Source organism: Dothidotthia symphoricarpi (assembly GCF_010015815.1).
Source record: "Dothidotthia symphoricarpi CBS 119687 unplaced genomic scaffold P153scaffold_13, whole genome shotgun sequence".
Taxonomy (NCBI): Eukaryota; Fungi; Ascomycota; class Dothideomycetes; order Pleosporales; family Dothidotthiaceae; genus Dothidotthia; species Dothidotthia symphoricarpi.
In genome coordinates, this window is record NW_022985020.1 from 1,021,104 (window position 1) to 1,035,229 (window position 14,126).

General features: G+C 51.6%; 6 protein-coding genes across 6 annotated transcripts; 3 read left to right on the forward strand and 3 right to left on the reverse strand.

The window, feature by feature from the left end:
- Window positions 1–668: 668 nt before the first annotated feature.
- Window positions 669–2,475, forward strand: P153DRAFT_319561 (uncharacterized protein). Its single transcript, XM_033665088.1, has one exon. The coding sequence runs from the start codon at window positions 966–968 to the stop codon at window positions 2,328–2,330; it is 1,365 nt and encodes a 454-aa protein (XP_033522577.1). The 5' UTR covers window positions 669–965; the 3' UTR covers window positions 2,331–2,475.
- A 1,213-nt stretch (window positions 2,476–3,688) lies between these two features.
- Window positions 3,689–5,438, forward strand: P153DRAFT_398039 (aldehyde dehydrogenase). Its single transcript, XM_033671606.1, has 3 exons — window positions 3,689–4,141; window positions 4,191–4,329; window positions 4,381–5,438. The coding sequence occupies exons 1-3, from the start codon at window positions 3,836–3,838 to the stop codon at window positions 5,373–5,375; spliced, it is 1,440 nt and encodes a 479-aa protein (XP_033522578.1). The 5' UTR covers window positions 3,689–3,835; the 3' UTR covers window positions 5,376–5,438.
- Window positions 5,439–5,593: 155 nt separating this feature from the next.
- Window positions 5,594–7,875, reverse strand: P153DRAFT_319566 (uncharacterized protein). Its single transcript, XM_033665089.1, has 3 exons — window positions 7,837–7,875; window positions 7,609–7,760; window positions 5,594–7,479 (listed from the first exon to the last, which is right to left on the reverse strand). Exons 1-3 carry the CDS (start codon window positions 7,862–7,864, stop codon window positions 5,611–5,613), a joined length of 2,049 nt encoding a protein of 682 aa, XP_033522579.1. The 5' UTR covers window positions 7,865–7,875; the 3' UTR covers window positions 5,594–5,610.
- A 387-nt stretch (window positions 7,876–8,262) lies between these two features.
- On the reverse strand, window positions 8,263–9,875 carry P153DRAFT_294017 (uncharacterized protein; the record flags this gene model as incomplete). The annotated part of the gene is made up of 2 exons (XM_033663929.1): window positions 8,263–9,529; window positions 9,592–9,875. 2 exons carry the CDS (start codon window positions 9,873–9,875, stop codon window positions 8,263–8,265), a joined length of 1,551 nt encoding a protein of 516 aa, XP_033522580.1.
- A 650-nt stretch (window positions 9,876–10,525) lies between these two features.
- P153DRAFT_368065 (ras-domain-containing protein) lies at window positions 10,526–11,933 on the reverse strand. The gene is made up of 4 exons (XM_033668421.1): window positions 11,748–11,933; window positions 11,633–11,697; window positions 11,545–11,579; window positions 10,526–11,490 (listed from the first exon to the last, which is right to left on the reverse strand). Exons 1-4 carry the CDS (start codon window positions 11,805–11,807, stop codon window positions 10,700–10,702), a joined length of 951 nt encoding a protein of 316 aa, XP_033522581.1. The 5' UTR covers window positions 11,808–11,933; the 3' UTR covers window positions 10,526–10,699.
- Window positions 11,934–13,438: 1,505 nt separating this feature from the next.
- On the forward strand, window positions 13,439–14,089 carry P153DRAFT_358301 (uncharacterized protein; the record flags this gene model as incomplete). The annotated part of the gene is made up of 3 exons (XM_033666787.1): window positions 13,439–13,904; window positions 13,967–13,995; window positions 14,051–14,089. 3 exons carry the CDS (start codon window positions 13,439–13,441, stop codon window positions 14,087–14,089), a joined length of 534 nt encoding a protein of 177 aa, XP_033522582.1.
- Window positions 14,090–14,126: the final 37 nt, after the last annotated feature.

The window sequence follows — 14,126 nt, forward strand, 5'->3', positions numbered from 1 at the left end:
TACATACATACATCAGAGCAAGGCGACACAAGAGCCATAACCGCAGAGCCGCATCCAGTTCGCCAAATCAATACATCCTATTCGCTGTGCCTGCATGCGGTCTATTCTTAACCGCCTGTAAATCACAAGTATGGGTCGGGTCGCGTGGCATCCTTGCACGTACAGAACGGCGGGCTGCGTGCTGGACGAGGCTGTCGGGAACTTACGCGCTGTGCGGGGGCTAAAAACAGACGCGGGGCTGAGAATAGTGGGCGTGTGCAAGCATGGCAGCAGACGAGAGTACATTGCCGAGAACTAAGATGCCCAGAGTATTGAGTGGGAGAGTTTGCTATTCTTCAAGGTGGAGAGAACAGGGATCAGAAGGGATTGAGGGGTAGTACTTCGTAAAATACCATTGAGTAGCCCAAAACATCCAACTATTCACAACCGCAACCGCGATAGAGATTCTCGAAATTACAACGAGAACCGTTTTTTCTGCATATGTAGCGTACTGCTTTCAACGCATATCGCCAGTTCGGTTGCTCATCGTCCGTCGCCCAGTGAGGCTGTGCCGCGCTATGCAGGTCAGCTCAGCATACCGACATCTCTCTTTCCGGCCAATTTGCACGATGACTGAGCACCGTGCATGCGGCTATGACGAAAGATCCAGAAAAAACATAGCGTGACGGGGGATAAAACAGGGCCATACCGTTTGTAGACGTGCATCTATAGTCATGTAAGCCCAATGTGTGTGGTGTTGTAGCCAGAATCGATTGAGGCTGAGACATGCAGGTGTGGAGGTATGTGCAGCGGGGTGAATGGGTATCGGTGAAACGATTTTGATATCAAGCTTTGGGTGTGGTATGGGTGCTGGAGAGAAGGTTGATATTTAAAAGCTGGCGCGCAACTACAGAGTCGGAAGCTGGAGTATACAAGACCAAGACGTGCATCTCTTCGATATCATAACAGTTCACCTCGTATCAGCCATGACCTCCTTCACACAACCACTATCACAATGGCTCCCGTCCGCTGTGGTTCTCAACATTGCGACTGTGCCAACTTCCACCCCTTCACCAACCTCGACGAGATCGCGGCGAGAGCGTAGACTCAAGCTACGTGATTCTTGCGATGCCTGCGCAACCTCAAAAGTCAAATGCAGTAAAACACACCCTGTCTGCACACGCTGCTCCATAAACGGCTCACAGTGTGTATACGGTGTGTCGAGGAAGCATGGCAAGCCTGGAAGAACGATGAAGACGAATACAGACGAATCGCCCTTAAACAAAACGCCGAAGCAACGACCATCCCCTGACGGCAGTGAGTTTGGGAAGTTCAGGATTCGTCCTGAGCCCGTCCTTCAGCCTCAGCTGGAGCTCGAAACCGGGATGAATTGGTCGCCTACACCGACTGCACCAGACACTCCTGACCTCGACTTCGAGATGATGCCTCAAGCAACGTACGGGGAGCCGAGTGGATATACCTTCACAGACGAACTAATGGTTACGGCACAATGTGAGCTGGAGAACCACAGGCCTGCCTTCCGGGACCAGCAGTCAGTTCAACTCCACATGCGGGATGTCCTGGATCTACCTGGCTTCACCAACAGCAACGCGGTAAACCCTCTTCCCTATGAATTCCAAGACTCAACCATGGATGTCTGGTCTTCTGCCTATTCTTTACCTTCACCCCAAAGCCCGAAGACGGACCAAGTGAGCTCTTACGACACCATGTCGGGAAGCTTTTCTACACCCACCTCACACTGCTGCTATCCACTCGCCTACTCAGTTCTCGACAGCCTGCGCGTCATTAGTTCAGACACAACCTACTCGAACCACGAGCTCGACTCGATGCTTTCCATACCCAACCTAGCCGTGCGAAGTGTCCTCCAACTTCTCCGCTGCTCATGTTCTTCAGATCCACACCTCGCGATGCTGTACTCAAGTATCACAGTCAAAATCCTACATTGGTATCAGATTCTCGGAGACACCAATCGGACCTCGTCTTCATGTGCAACATCATCGCCATCGCTTAGAAATGGGTTCATGTCGCCAACCTCTTCTATCTTCTCTTCACCAATGTCTTCTCCTGACTCAAAGACGTCGACGTTCGGCTTGCCAGTACAACTACGACGCTTCGGACTCTATGAGTTTGTTCAGGAGGAGCAGTTGAGACGGCAGGTGGTGCTAGGGGAGTTGATGGCATGTGAGCAGCTTGTCAATGCCTTGGCGGGGTGGAGGGGCTATGGAAGGACGGAGTCTGCCGAGTTCCTCTACGGTGTGCTTGGTACGTGGTTGAAGGGGGAAGTGTTTCGTATTTCGAAGAAGGTGGATGGTGGAGTGGAGGAGCTCTGAGTGTAGAGCATAACTTGTCTCGGAACGGGTTCAATAACATGATACGTTATTAGCAACGTTCTGGCGGTCCCTGCTTGCGTATAGTGGGGTTCTCCCTATGCCCCCGCGTCGTGAGTTATTGTACCCTGTTGTCGAGGGGGGAGATGATCCTGATCATAGCTCATGCGATCTACAATTGATGATGCGTATAGCTGACGAGGCGTGTATTCCTTGCTGTTACCGCCAGTTTACCTGGCCTATACTCGCTCGTCCCACGGATTCTGCCAATCCGCTCGGGTTATCTGACTCGAGATTGTTGAACGATGCGGCTTAAAGGATGCGACGTTGTACGCTTGGCAGTCACACGATGCTCGTATTAGATCCAGTATCAAGCCGGGGTAATCAAGAAACAGACATTTGTTGAAGGAAACTATTCCTGATGAAGGTGCTCCAGTGATGAACGTAGATGCTACGAGGGAGCCATCTCGTTCTTCCATATCGCTTTCTCATAGAATGGGGAGTTTTTCTGCTTTGTAGACATCCCTTGCTGAAACGACGCAGGAGTTGTAACATTCTCCTATTGTGATACCTATCTTGTCGACTAGGCTGGGATGCTCGGCCGATGCTAACTAGCAATGCCATAGGATATTCGCCTAATCGGTGCAGATCGACGGTATTCAACAATCCGAGTAAGAGGTATACTTGACTTACCAGTAGTCGCAGGGAGATACTCCCTAGCCATTGGGTAGATAACGTGACAGTCCGAATTTTCGTCCGACCCACAGCGCTACGGGCCCCACGGGTCGAGTCGCGAACTGCCGGTCAAAAACGGGGAAGGGGAGTGCAGGGCAAGATCGCTTCTTTGCGAGTCAGTCCGCTGAAGATGATCTTAGACGAGATAATTCCAGGATGTCGCTATTGGAGGATGAGTGGAAACTACCGCGTTACCCGTGCATGTGGAAGATAGCTAAAGCCCCATCCACTGGCTAGACACGTTGTTACTGACGGGGAACATGAGAGTCCTTAAGCGTTTCTAGGTTTAGTACCTGGACTCAGCCTCATACTTCCCCTTGCTAGTGCTGTCTAGAGAGACAAGCTACGATGACGCGGTACCTAGTCAAAGGGGTGATACTCGCTGAAGTCGACCTGCATTGCGCGACACGATCTTCAAGTGGCATTACTCTTTGTAAGCGGCAAGTGGCCTAGAACCACCTCGGATCTACCGCTCCTGGGTTCCGGCCTTGTGTGACGGTCGTGGGCGAGCAAGGTACCATGTGCTGTGGGCGACTGCATGTGCTGCCCCGCAACCCCATGCCTGTTAGCGGGGTAGAGATGATCCTGCCAAGAAAGCGTACTGCAGCCAACACCAAATCACAACGCGAACTTGCATGAACTATGCCGTACCCGAGGATGAAGCATAAGCCGGCGGGTGGCGAGGTTATAGCTCGTGAACTACTTTAAGGGTAGAACGCCCGCCCAGATTGAAAATTCAATTCAACCCATCACTCTCCATCACAACCGCCATCATGTCTCCAGGAAAGGTCTCTACCATTGATTTCGAGAAGTTTTACAACATTGTCGACGGCAAGCAGCGCGGCTCTGACAACATCCACCATGGTGTCAACCCTACTACTGGCAAGGACCTCTGGGATGTTCCTATTGCCAGCGAGCAGGATCTGAACGATGCCGTGGCGTCTGCAAAGAAGGCATTCCCTGCGTGGAGAGACACTCCGCTTGAGAAGAGGAAGGAGACTATTGGCAAGTTTGTCGAGGTCTGGCAGCAGCACCAAGATGAGATGATCACTCTGTTGTGCAAAGAGTCTGGCAAGCCAGTATGTAAAAACCCAAATGATGCACAATCGCATTCTGACAGTCCTACAGAGGCAATTTGCTGCCATGGAAGTCGGTGCTGTTCCTGCCTTCATCGGCCACCACATTTCCCTCGAGATCCCAAGTGACAAGCTTGAGGATGACGAGAAGACCATCTACACAGACTACGCACCGCTCGGTGTCTGCGGAGGTTAGTAACTTTCTCATTTCAAAATGCGCCAATACTAATCTGTGTCTCCAGCTATCTGCCCATGGAACTTCCCCCTCGTTTTGTCTGCTGGCAAGATGGCACCGGCGCTACTCACCGGCAACGTTGTCATCATCAAGCCATCACCCTTCACACCTTACACTGCTTTGAAGATGGTCGAGCTCGCCCAGGAGATCTTCCCTCCTGGTGTCGTTCAGGCTGTCGGCGGCAACAACGACCTCGGTGTCCAGATGTGCCTACACCCCGACATCGCAAAGATCACCTTCACAGGCTCCATCGCCACCGGCAAGAAAGTCATGGAGACGGCCTCCAAGACACTGAAGCGCGTCACGCTCGAGCTCGGCGGCAACGATGCATCCATCATCCTGCCCGACGTCGACATCAAGAAGATCGCCCCCGAGGTCGTCATGGGCGCATTCCAGAACTCCGGGCAAGTCTGCGTAGCCACCAAGCGCATCTATATCCACGAGTCCATCTACGACGAGTTCCTGAAGGAGATGGTCAACTTCACCAAGACGCTCAAGACTGGTAACCCAGACGACGGTGATAATCTCCTCGGTCCCGTCCAGAACGAAATGCAGTACGAGCGCGTCAAGGGCTTCTTCGAGGACAGCAAGTCAAAGGGCTACAAGTTCGCAGCCGGTGAGCCCGACATCGCGGCATCAAAGGGCTTTTTCATCCAGCCCACCATCATCGACAACCCACCCAACGACTCCCGCATTATCCAGGAGGAGCCCTTTGGCCCCATCGTGCCCACACAGCCATGGTCCGACCTCGAGGAGGTCATCCACCGTGCCAACGACACAAACACAGGTCTCGGTGCTTGCGTGTGGGGCAAGGACGTCGAGAAGGCAACAAAGATTGCGCGACGACTCCAAGCTGGGTCCGTCTTTGTCAACTCTTTCGAGAAGCCAACGCCTCAGGCTATCTTCGGTGGACACAAAGAGTCTGGTATCGGTGGTGAGTGGGGCAAGACTGGTCTGCTCGCCTACCTGAACCCCCACGTCATCCATGTGTACAAGTCGTAGGAGGGAAAGTAAATAATTAAATGAAAGTGACCATATAGCTTAGTCAATGACATGTATTACGTCTTCATGCCCATCATTCACTAGTTTCAGCACGCGCTCCCCTCTGCGTTTCCGTCAATGTGCTCATATGCTGTTTAGAGCAGTATGGATTAATCAATTTCAATCTCTGGATGACGGACGCGTACTAAATACTCGGCCCGTCGTCGGAGACACAAGCTCCACGTCCAAACCCACATCATATTAACTCCACTTCCTCTCGATCTTCCTTCCTCCTCGTAGACACCAAGCCGCCGTAGTCCGCCCAAGTCAAGTGCGTACCGATAGCAGCCTCGTACGCAAGTTGCCGATTCGTCATCTTCCTCCTCCGTTTCTTTTCCTGGATAGTACTGGACGTTGGTATTGGCGGAGGAGGTAGATGGGAGTCGGATGTGATGGCCGGGCCGAGGATCTCAGGCTGTACTATGGGAGATGTAGCTGATAGCGAAGGTATTCGAGCAGGCGAAGAAATCATGGGTATTTCGACCTGATCATGTGCGACAACAGCAGAAAAGTCCGATTTGCACAACGTCTCGTTTGCCGTCCTGTATGTGTCCTCTGAGTCTTCTTCACTGATGAGTTTCCCCTCTATTTTCATCCGCTTAGCTTCGACGAAACTCGGAGCTCGACTTTCATTGCTGGTCTGTGTATCCTGTTGTTGTGTCTCGACCTCGTCCCGGTCCCGTTTCTCCCTTACCTCTTGTTCTCGTCGCTCTTCGTATATGCGTATCATCTCGACATCGTGGCGGAAAGTAGTGCCGGAACAGTACTCGCCGAACAAGTTTTGCATGCTACATTCTGGCGTCCAGTTCTTCTCGTCGACTGTGCAGGGGAACACGTCTTTAGGCGAGAAAGCGTCGACGACCTGGCACAGTTCATGGTACGACGAGTGTCGTGAGTACGAGAATCGGATGGTTTTGTTCTGCGGCTTGCTGGCCAGTTTGATCTTGGATACGTATGAAGAGAGGGCTGCAACGAGCGTGTACAGCGATGGATCGTCCTGTGAGTCCTGGCTGGGCTTTTGAAGCTGCATATCAAGATTCATTGTGCCGTCGCCACCATCAAGCGTGCGTTGCAGCAACGCCAGAACTTTGGAGACGGACTCCTCGTCTGTGATCGTCTGCGCACACAACTCCATCAGTTTGCTGATCTCTGCCAGTCCGTCTGTCTGTAGCTCTTCTTTTTGCGCCAAGTCACCCTTGCCGCCTCCAGCGCCGAGTTCTGCTATCTCAGTGCCGTTGGCGCGGGTTACGATCGGGATGATGTGGACTACTTTTGCGTCTGCGTCCTGGTCTATGACTGGGCAGCCCATGCCATGTTCGCAGCCGTGTATGCGTGCATTCTCCCGAGAGGTGAGGCAGCCGGATTGTATATGATTTCCATTCCTGAACCCACACAACGCCGGTGCTTCACGAATCTCAAACCCGGATTCTCGCAGAGACTTGTTGTCAGCTTGTACGTCGAGGCCAGCCTCACGGAGACTCTTCCTATCCAATGTAGATAGTGAGCCATAGACCCGTGCTCGATAGTCATCTACATGTATCCTCTCACCCAAGAACGCAGACAGCGCAATCCAGACATTCTCATAGCCAAAGGTCCAGGAATGAAAGTAGAAAACTGTGTCCTCGGAGAATTCACTAACTTCTTCGAGCAGTTCCGTAATCCCCTGCGCTTTGCTCGGAAACTCCCGATACAATTCATTCTTCGTCGCAAACGTGGTGTCCAAATACATGCACTCCAGTCGTTTGGATCCAAGCGTATACGGCAAAAGCACTGGGTTCTGAACCAAGGAGTTTACCCACCAAGTCTCTGCTCGTATATCGCCCGTGTAGAGCACTGCTTTGCCGTCGTCCTCGATGAGGAACATGACGGCGCCGACACAATGGTTTGCGTCGATGAGCGTGACGCGGATGCTATTTCCAGGGGCGAGTTCAATCATCGTCGGGGTGTCGAGGGGGAGTGGTTTAGCGAGCCTGCGCATAGTTTTGTCGTAAGTAACATTGTGGCTTTCGAGAATGTTGTTGGCAAAGTTGATGCGGTAGTGGTATTTCTCTAGACGTAGGAGTATCTGGTATATGGGTCAGTCTTGCACCCCTCATCTTTCCGTATTCTACGACAACCAAAAACCAGACAACGTCATCAAGATTGATGTAACACAGGACAGCTTCTGTGTGCGTACGTTGTGTATTCAACTCACCTCCCGCGTTGCGGCAGAACAATAAACAAAGGGCGCCCTCAAACTCTCCAACCCCGCAAGATGGTCAGAATGCACATGGCTGAGGAAACATGCCAACGGCGCCTTGTGATCCGGTTGATGTCGAAAGTAATCGATTCTGATTTGCGGAAACTCTGGGATAAAACGTGAGCATGCTTTTATGAATGATGTAGAGGTATCGAAGAGGCAAAAGTTGAATCCGGCGCATACCGGATATGATGCCTCTGAACGTCGACATAGGAGTTGTAATATGTAGTTTATTAGAGGGTTGGTCGTGGTGAAAGGAAGAGTCTACGTGAAGGACTAGCCGGTAACAGGAGTAGTTGATTAGTGAAGCCCGGATGACACGTGCACGACATATTCTATCTTACTTTTTCATGCGGAAAATATCGTGAGGCCAAGATACGTGCTGATATCTATTACTTTAGCTGTTTGCAAGAACGCTTTTCGAAAGCAGTAGAGGAGACGTTGGTAAGGAGCATAAGGTTAGAAGGTGCATATTTATCAGAATTCCAATCGATCTCTATCGTTCTATCCATGTCTGTAGTAAAATCTTGATCTCCTCTATAACGCCCTGCTATGCTAAGTCTAAATCAAACACGCACAACAACCTGACGATGACCACAAAGATCTATCTTACTTCGTGCTGTCTTGAACAGCCTGACCCATCGCTTCACCCTGGAACATGGCCTCTCCCGGCCCAGCGCCCACCTGCGGACTTGCCTCCCGCTTGCTCCTCTCCGCAACACCCGTACCATTCTCACCAGCGCTCAGGTTAATCCATCCCCGTACACTATCTTTCTGCATGCTCAGAATTGTGGTGTCCTGTTGAATACCCTTCTCTTTCGCATGCGCCGTATCGATCTCCAGGTCCTCCAAACTCGTGTTGCCAACCTCAACTCCACTCTCGCGCAGGACCTGCAGTATAGCCCGAGTATTGAGTCGCAAGACACGCTCTGGCTCCTTCGCGCCGAAGACCTTGGCTGTTGCCCAGGGGAAGAGGACACCGAAGTCACTTTGGGAGAGATGTGCCGAGGAGACGGGGTAGAAAATGTGTGGCCCATGCTGCGATTTCGAGTCCGAGGGTCTAGAAACGATGCGCTTTGTTTCGTGGAAGTTGGACGACCACTTATAAAAGCCTTCGCTCAAGATGGCGAGCAGATTCGAGCCGCCAGTTGCGGCGTCGTAAGATGGCATTGGCTTCGATCTAAGCCAGGCGGTATCGGGACTTTGAATTGGAAGCGTCCAGAGATCCAGAAGCGTCACAGGACTCCTAGGAGTGATCTGACGGACGATGCTGGAATCCTCACGTGGTGTGAACAGAGGCTTGTAGCTCGAGCTTTGCGCGCCGGAGCGGTAATATACAGATTTCACGAATTGCACCGTTGTGCATGCGCCAAAAGAATGACCTGCGAAGGTGATCGCGCCCGGCTCGTGGACGTTGAGCAGATTAGAGAACATGGTCAACATGTCCTTTCCACCATGTTTCGAATGTTCTTCTGCAACATTGCTGACGCGTTTTCGCTGATCGATCTTGAGTAGCGCATCGTGAATTAGTCCCAACTCCCATAGCCGTATGCGCAATTGCTCGTCTCGAGCATGATATACATCGGTGCTCGGCTTGTGGTCTATACGCCTGTAATCCACACTCTTGAGCTTGAGCTTCTCGTTTGGTGAATGATAGAAGGAAGTGGGTGCGCTTCCGTCGCGGTGATCGGGCGCCACGACAACCATTCCGTGACTAGCCAAAGAGCCACATATGTGTGAATATGCGTTTCGCGAGCCGCCGAGACCGTGGGAAAACATCATGACGGGCCATTGCTTTGATTTCGTAGGTGGTTCGAGGATATCTGCGTTGTGGTGGACGGGAATCGAGATAAAGTACAGCAATTGCGGTATCAATCTACTCTTTCGTTAGCATGGCACCGTAACGTTGCACACTTCTATACCTCAGTCTATACTTACGAAAACACGCTTGCAAACGCGCTATTGGCTCCCAAAAACTTCGCATATGCACTGATGTATTCTCTCTGCGGGCTTGGAATCCATTTGACAGCCTTCTGTTCGCTATCCTGTCTGCAAGGATAGAAGATCCTGAACGCTACAGTCGGTATGTCGCACGGAGGCGCACTTGCACTCGGGTCCTCCAGTTCGCTTGTGGGAACTTCAACATCTACGGATCCAACCTTGTATGGCCCTGTATACGCAGGGAACCCAGGCGTAGGGTTCAGCTTATTGAGGAAAGCCATGTCGACTGCCGCTGGTGGACCTACTTTCCTGATCGGAAGGCGCGAGGAGAGGGAGAGGAGGGATCTGTAGACGCGTGAGAGCGACAGCGTGATTACAGTGAGGGTATAGCGGTGGGTTTGGACACGATGATTGAGTGGGAGGGATGAGCAAGCTACAAGATGGCTGGCTAGATATGATGTGAGTAGGTTCAGGTAGACAGAGAGATTCGTAGTCTAGGAAGAAAAACATGGAAGACATCGTAGTGACGCAAATGGCAAAATCCCATGGCCCAATTATCAGCGCTAATGCCAGGAACATACGGAGCACACGACAGCCACAACCCCGGCTTGTAGGATCGATGATGTGGCGATGGAGTGAGATACGGTACTGCCGAGGCGTCGGCTGTGTTTCAACGGACGAATGACTATTGTGGGTGGCGAGAAGAGCTTAATACGGTACTGTGTCTAGCCAGAAATCGAGATCCAGAGTCACAATTGCTCGAACTGATTACGATAAGAAATCGGTACAGCATTCGCGGTCGTATGTTCTCTCGCGAGAAGAATCCCATGGATGACGACATGTCAAGATGCGAGATGGCCCTAAGCTACTTTCAGACATGGCCGTCAGGACTTGGCGTAGCGTACTTTCATGTGAAAATAATCGAGTCAAGCGATTGTCAAGTGATGAATATTGTAACAAACTATGTGTGTGCATTCGCATTTAATACGCAAGGGGTATGTTGCTTCAATCATCAGAAAGAAAATGACCGCATTTGCAGAAACGCTCAAATCGTGCATATCCATCGCCTCCTCGAAACACGCCTTACCTCCAATCTTCGGCATCATTAACAACACCCTCCCCTCCTACGGCTCCCGTTCATTCGAAACACGTCGTCCCACTCATTCATTGCTCCGGTCTTCTTGACCCTCCTTCGATACCTCAGCCCGTCGTCACTCTTAACGCTTCCACCACCATCATCCCACCCTAGATCTCCGTATTGTATTCCGCTTGCCGGATCATCAGGATCAATCTCGCCCAGTTCAATCTTGGTCAGTATCATGCGCGCGAGTCGATTGAATAGTTCCTCTACGTTCTCGCCGTTTAGCGCGGACACTTCGACAGCGACTGGTATTCCGTTTGAGCTTGCCCAGCGCGACGCGGTTTCGGCGGGTACTTCGCGGCCATCAGGTGCGATAGTGAACGATTGATCGAGGTTTGCTCTCAGAGACGGCGCGCGTGAAGATTGCGAGCCTGGCGTCCCGGGCGTCGCGGACGTACTGCTATAACTCCCAAATGCTCCTTGACTGCCTGACCATACAGGTGGCCCGTCTACGACATCGCTCTTATTCCCCGCCAAGATGATGGTTATATCTGGCCCCGCCAGCGCCCGCGCGTCATTCAAAAATGTCTGCAGCTGCTCAAAGCTCCGCCAGCTGCTCACGTCGTACACGAGTATTGCGCCCGCTGCGCCGCGATAGTATGAGCGTGATACGGAGCGAAAACGTTCTGTGCCTGCCGTGTCCCAGAGCTGGAGTTTTATGCGTTTTCGGTGTGCAGAATGTGCCTTGCGGTCGGCGATGTGGACGACTTTCGAGGCGAACTCTACGCCGATTGTGTGGGAGGATAGGACGCGCCCTTTCTCGTATTAGGACAGATTTGGTAGAGCAAGTTGGGAGCATAAGCGCGTACATTCGTCTCTCACGAATCGGTGGAGTAGACATGACCTGGACAGACTGTCAGTAACGGCGTTTAACACTATATCGTTGAAGACGCTCACTTTCCAGCCGCGCTTGGCCCTAGCAATACAACTTTTGCTAAGTAATCATACATGCTCCCCAGCTCCTTGAAGCAGTCAGCATATCCCTAACACCCCTTGTACTTCTCATACCTACTTGCGTGGGCGCATCGCTTGTGCTCGTCGCATTAGATGTCGCGCGATTCCTGCCCATCATGTATGATGTTTAACTGTTTACGCGCAGATGAGAAGCAATACAAGGCGCGGGATACAGTCGCGGATATCTTGCAAGCGACCTTGGGCGCTCGTATTATGACTAAACGCACGCGTCGTCGTGGTGCACCATCCGGCGGTTCCCTGTTGCGACTTCTTATCGCGAACAATCATGCCGCTAGCCGCGGCCATCACGCGACGACCTCAGACCTCCCCCACTGCACCAGGTAGCCTGCCAGATCACCATCCTCCCATACATTCCTAAGAAAGAGAGAAGGAGTTCCTCTAAATTACACTATGTTCGTACATACAGTGTACATATCGTCTTGTCCTGATCACATCTGGAGACATGACGAGTTACCCTCAGCGCATAATTCGGCACTGTTCTTAAAAGTAGCGCATTCCAGCTTCACATATCTCACCCTGTTAGAACACAGTAGGATCGACCTGGCGCCCGACCCCTCCAAAGCGTAGTGGATGCTTCACCGCCTGCTACTCTTATGCGGATACCAATGCAGATGCTATAGTAGGTACAAGCTTGCGTCATCCGTTGGGTTTCGATATCAGCCTGTCCAGAGCAGCAGCTGAGACAACCTGTGGGAGTGGAAAATGCACGGCCTGTCAATATGCATTTTGTGTGACTGGAATTGAAGCTGCTTGCGGGACACACGGATCCTTTGGTTGCCGGGTATATATTCTTTCGCACCTCTACATTCATGCTTAGCACAAGATGCATCGCAGTAAATCTCATTTTGTTACATCATTTTGATCTCATACAATACCCCACCTCTGTTCATTTGCCGTCTTCAGTGTATTTACTTTTCCAAGTCGACTATCGCTCTACCTTCATAAGTATATCTATTCTGTTCTGGCTGAGTCATCTCTTTCAGTCAGCAAAGTTCGTTCGAAAGAGGAAAGACGTTGACTCTACTAGCTGAGTACAATCCCGCTATTGTTGTCTTTTGGTTTATAATCTGCGCCAAGCCTGTTCAGTGTCATATAGATTTCTTTTTAGTCCGTCCCACTGGCTGGAGGAAAGTTGTCGTCCCGCTCTGCCACAAGAATGGCCGCCAACAGCCTCTGGACTCGCACCTAGCACATCAGCAAACTCTCAAGTGCTTACCTGCAAGCGCCACATCTCCTGACCGCACTTGCTATCTGAAAGTCCTCTTTCCTAACTCAGAAGGCGGGAGCCATCTTTTTATCATTCAGCAGCTATTCAAAAATTGTATAGGCTTACTCACTACACATCTATCGATAGAAGTGGCTTAAGGCAGACCTGCACCACTCTGTCTTGCAGTCTATGTGCCTGTTAGCGGCAATCGTCAGGTCATATGCTAGCAAAAGAGTGCTTATTACTCCTGCGTCAACATGAGCCTCTCCACTTCAACTCCACTCATCGCAGTGAACCGAGACTCAGCTGAACGATCCAGCACAAGCCTCAATAAGCCCTTAGACAAAACTGGAGAGAGAGGCGGATGAAGTAATGGACCTATTTTCACCCCTCGACAAACCTCACAAGCTATTTGTGAAACTCCGTCAAGATATAAAGTAAGGCAGCGGACAGCAGAAGAAACGCATCTCAACATCTCCATCTCACTCCAATACACTTCTTCACTCCATCAATCCATCAAAATGCGCTTCTCACTCCCCGCCGCAGTCCTAGCCATCGCCAGCCTCACCTCAGGCTTCACAATCCCCGAAGGTCTCGCAGAGGGCGTCTACACAGCCAGCATCAACGACGACGGCACCCACAACTTCACGCTCATCAGCGACACTCCGTCCGCGCCCTCCGTTCCAGCGCTCAGCAAGCGCGCCACGACCTGGCCCTCAGGCACCAAGCCCGTCTGCACCGGCGGAACCATGCTGGGCCACTACGACTTCTACGACGGCGGCGCATGGGGCAACTTTTGGAGCCACTGCCAAAGCCTCGGCGGCACGAAGATCGGCTCCGGTTCCTCCATCTTCAGCTACTGGGGTAATGCGGTCGCCTATATGTGCGCGTACGGTCCTAACCCGTGCTCGGTCGTCGAGTGGGGCGATGCGGTGAATTGGGCGCAGAATGCCTGCCCGTATACGAGTGGCGCTTATGTTGAGCCTGGTGAGTTGTAGAATTTGTCTGCTGCTAGTTTGTTCGTAACTGCTAATCTGTTGTGTCGCCAGCTTATCTCAATATTCCGAGCTGGAAGAAGGTATGCTATGCTGTTGCATATTTACAGGATATCGATCTGGCTTACCTTTGCATAGTCTTACGGATACACCAATTCCAAAACTAGCTTTTGCTGAACATGGCTTGCTATCGTCACACGCTGACTGACTGTTG

Bases quoted from the DNA above. Each gene is read 5' to 3' on its own strand.
- P153DRAFT_398039 (XM_033671606.1), top strand. From the start codon at position 3,836: ATGTCTCCAGGAAAGGTCTCTACCATTGATTTCGAGAAGTTTTACAAC. The intron at 4,142-4,190 runs GTATGTAAAAAC...ACAGTCCTACAG, and splicing joins GCAAAGAGTCTGGCAAGCCA to AGGCAATTTGCTGCCATGGA. The intron at 4,330-4,380 runs GTTAGTAACTTT...CTGTGTCTCCAG, and splicing joins ACCGCTCGGTGTCTGCGGAG to CTATCTGCCCATGGAACTTC.
- P153DRAFT_319566 (XM_033665089.1), bottom strand. From the start codon at position 7,864: ATGTCGACGTTCAGAGGCATCATATCCG. The intron at 7,761-7,836 runs GTATGCGCCGGA...GTTTTATCCCAG, and splicing joins GTTCAGAGGCATCATATCCG to AGTTTCCGCAAATCAGAATC. The intron at 7,480-7,608 runs GTGAGTTGAATA...CCCATATACCAG, and splicing joins GTTCTGCCGCAACGCGGGAG to ATACTCCTACGTCTAGAGAA.
- P153DRAFT_368065 (XM_033668421.1), bottom strand. From the start codon at position 11,807: ATGATGGGCAGGAATCGCGCGACATCTAATGCGACGAGCACAAGCGAT. The intron at 11,580-11,632 runs GTGAGCGTCTTC...CAGTCTGTCCAG, and splicing joins GGGCCAAGCGCGGCTGGAAA to GTCATGTCTACTCCACCGAT. The intron at 11,491-11,544 runs GTACGCGCTTAT...AATACGAGAAAG, and splicing joins CCGATTCGTGAGAGACGAAT to GGCGCGTCCTATCCTCCCAC.
- P153DRAFT_319561 (XM_033665088.1), top strand. From the start codon at position 966: ATGACCTCCTTCACACAACCACTATCACAATGGCTCCCGTCCGCTGTG.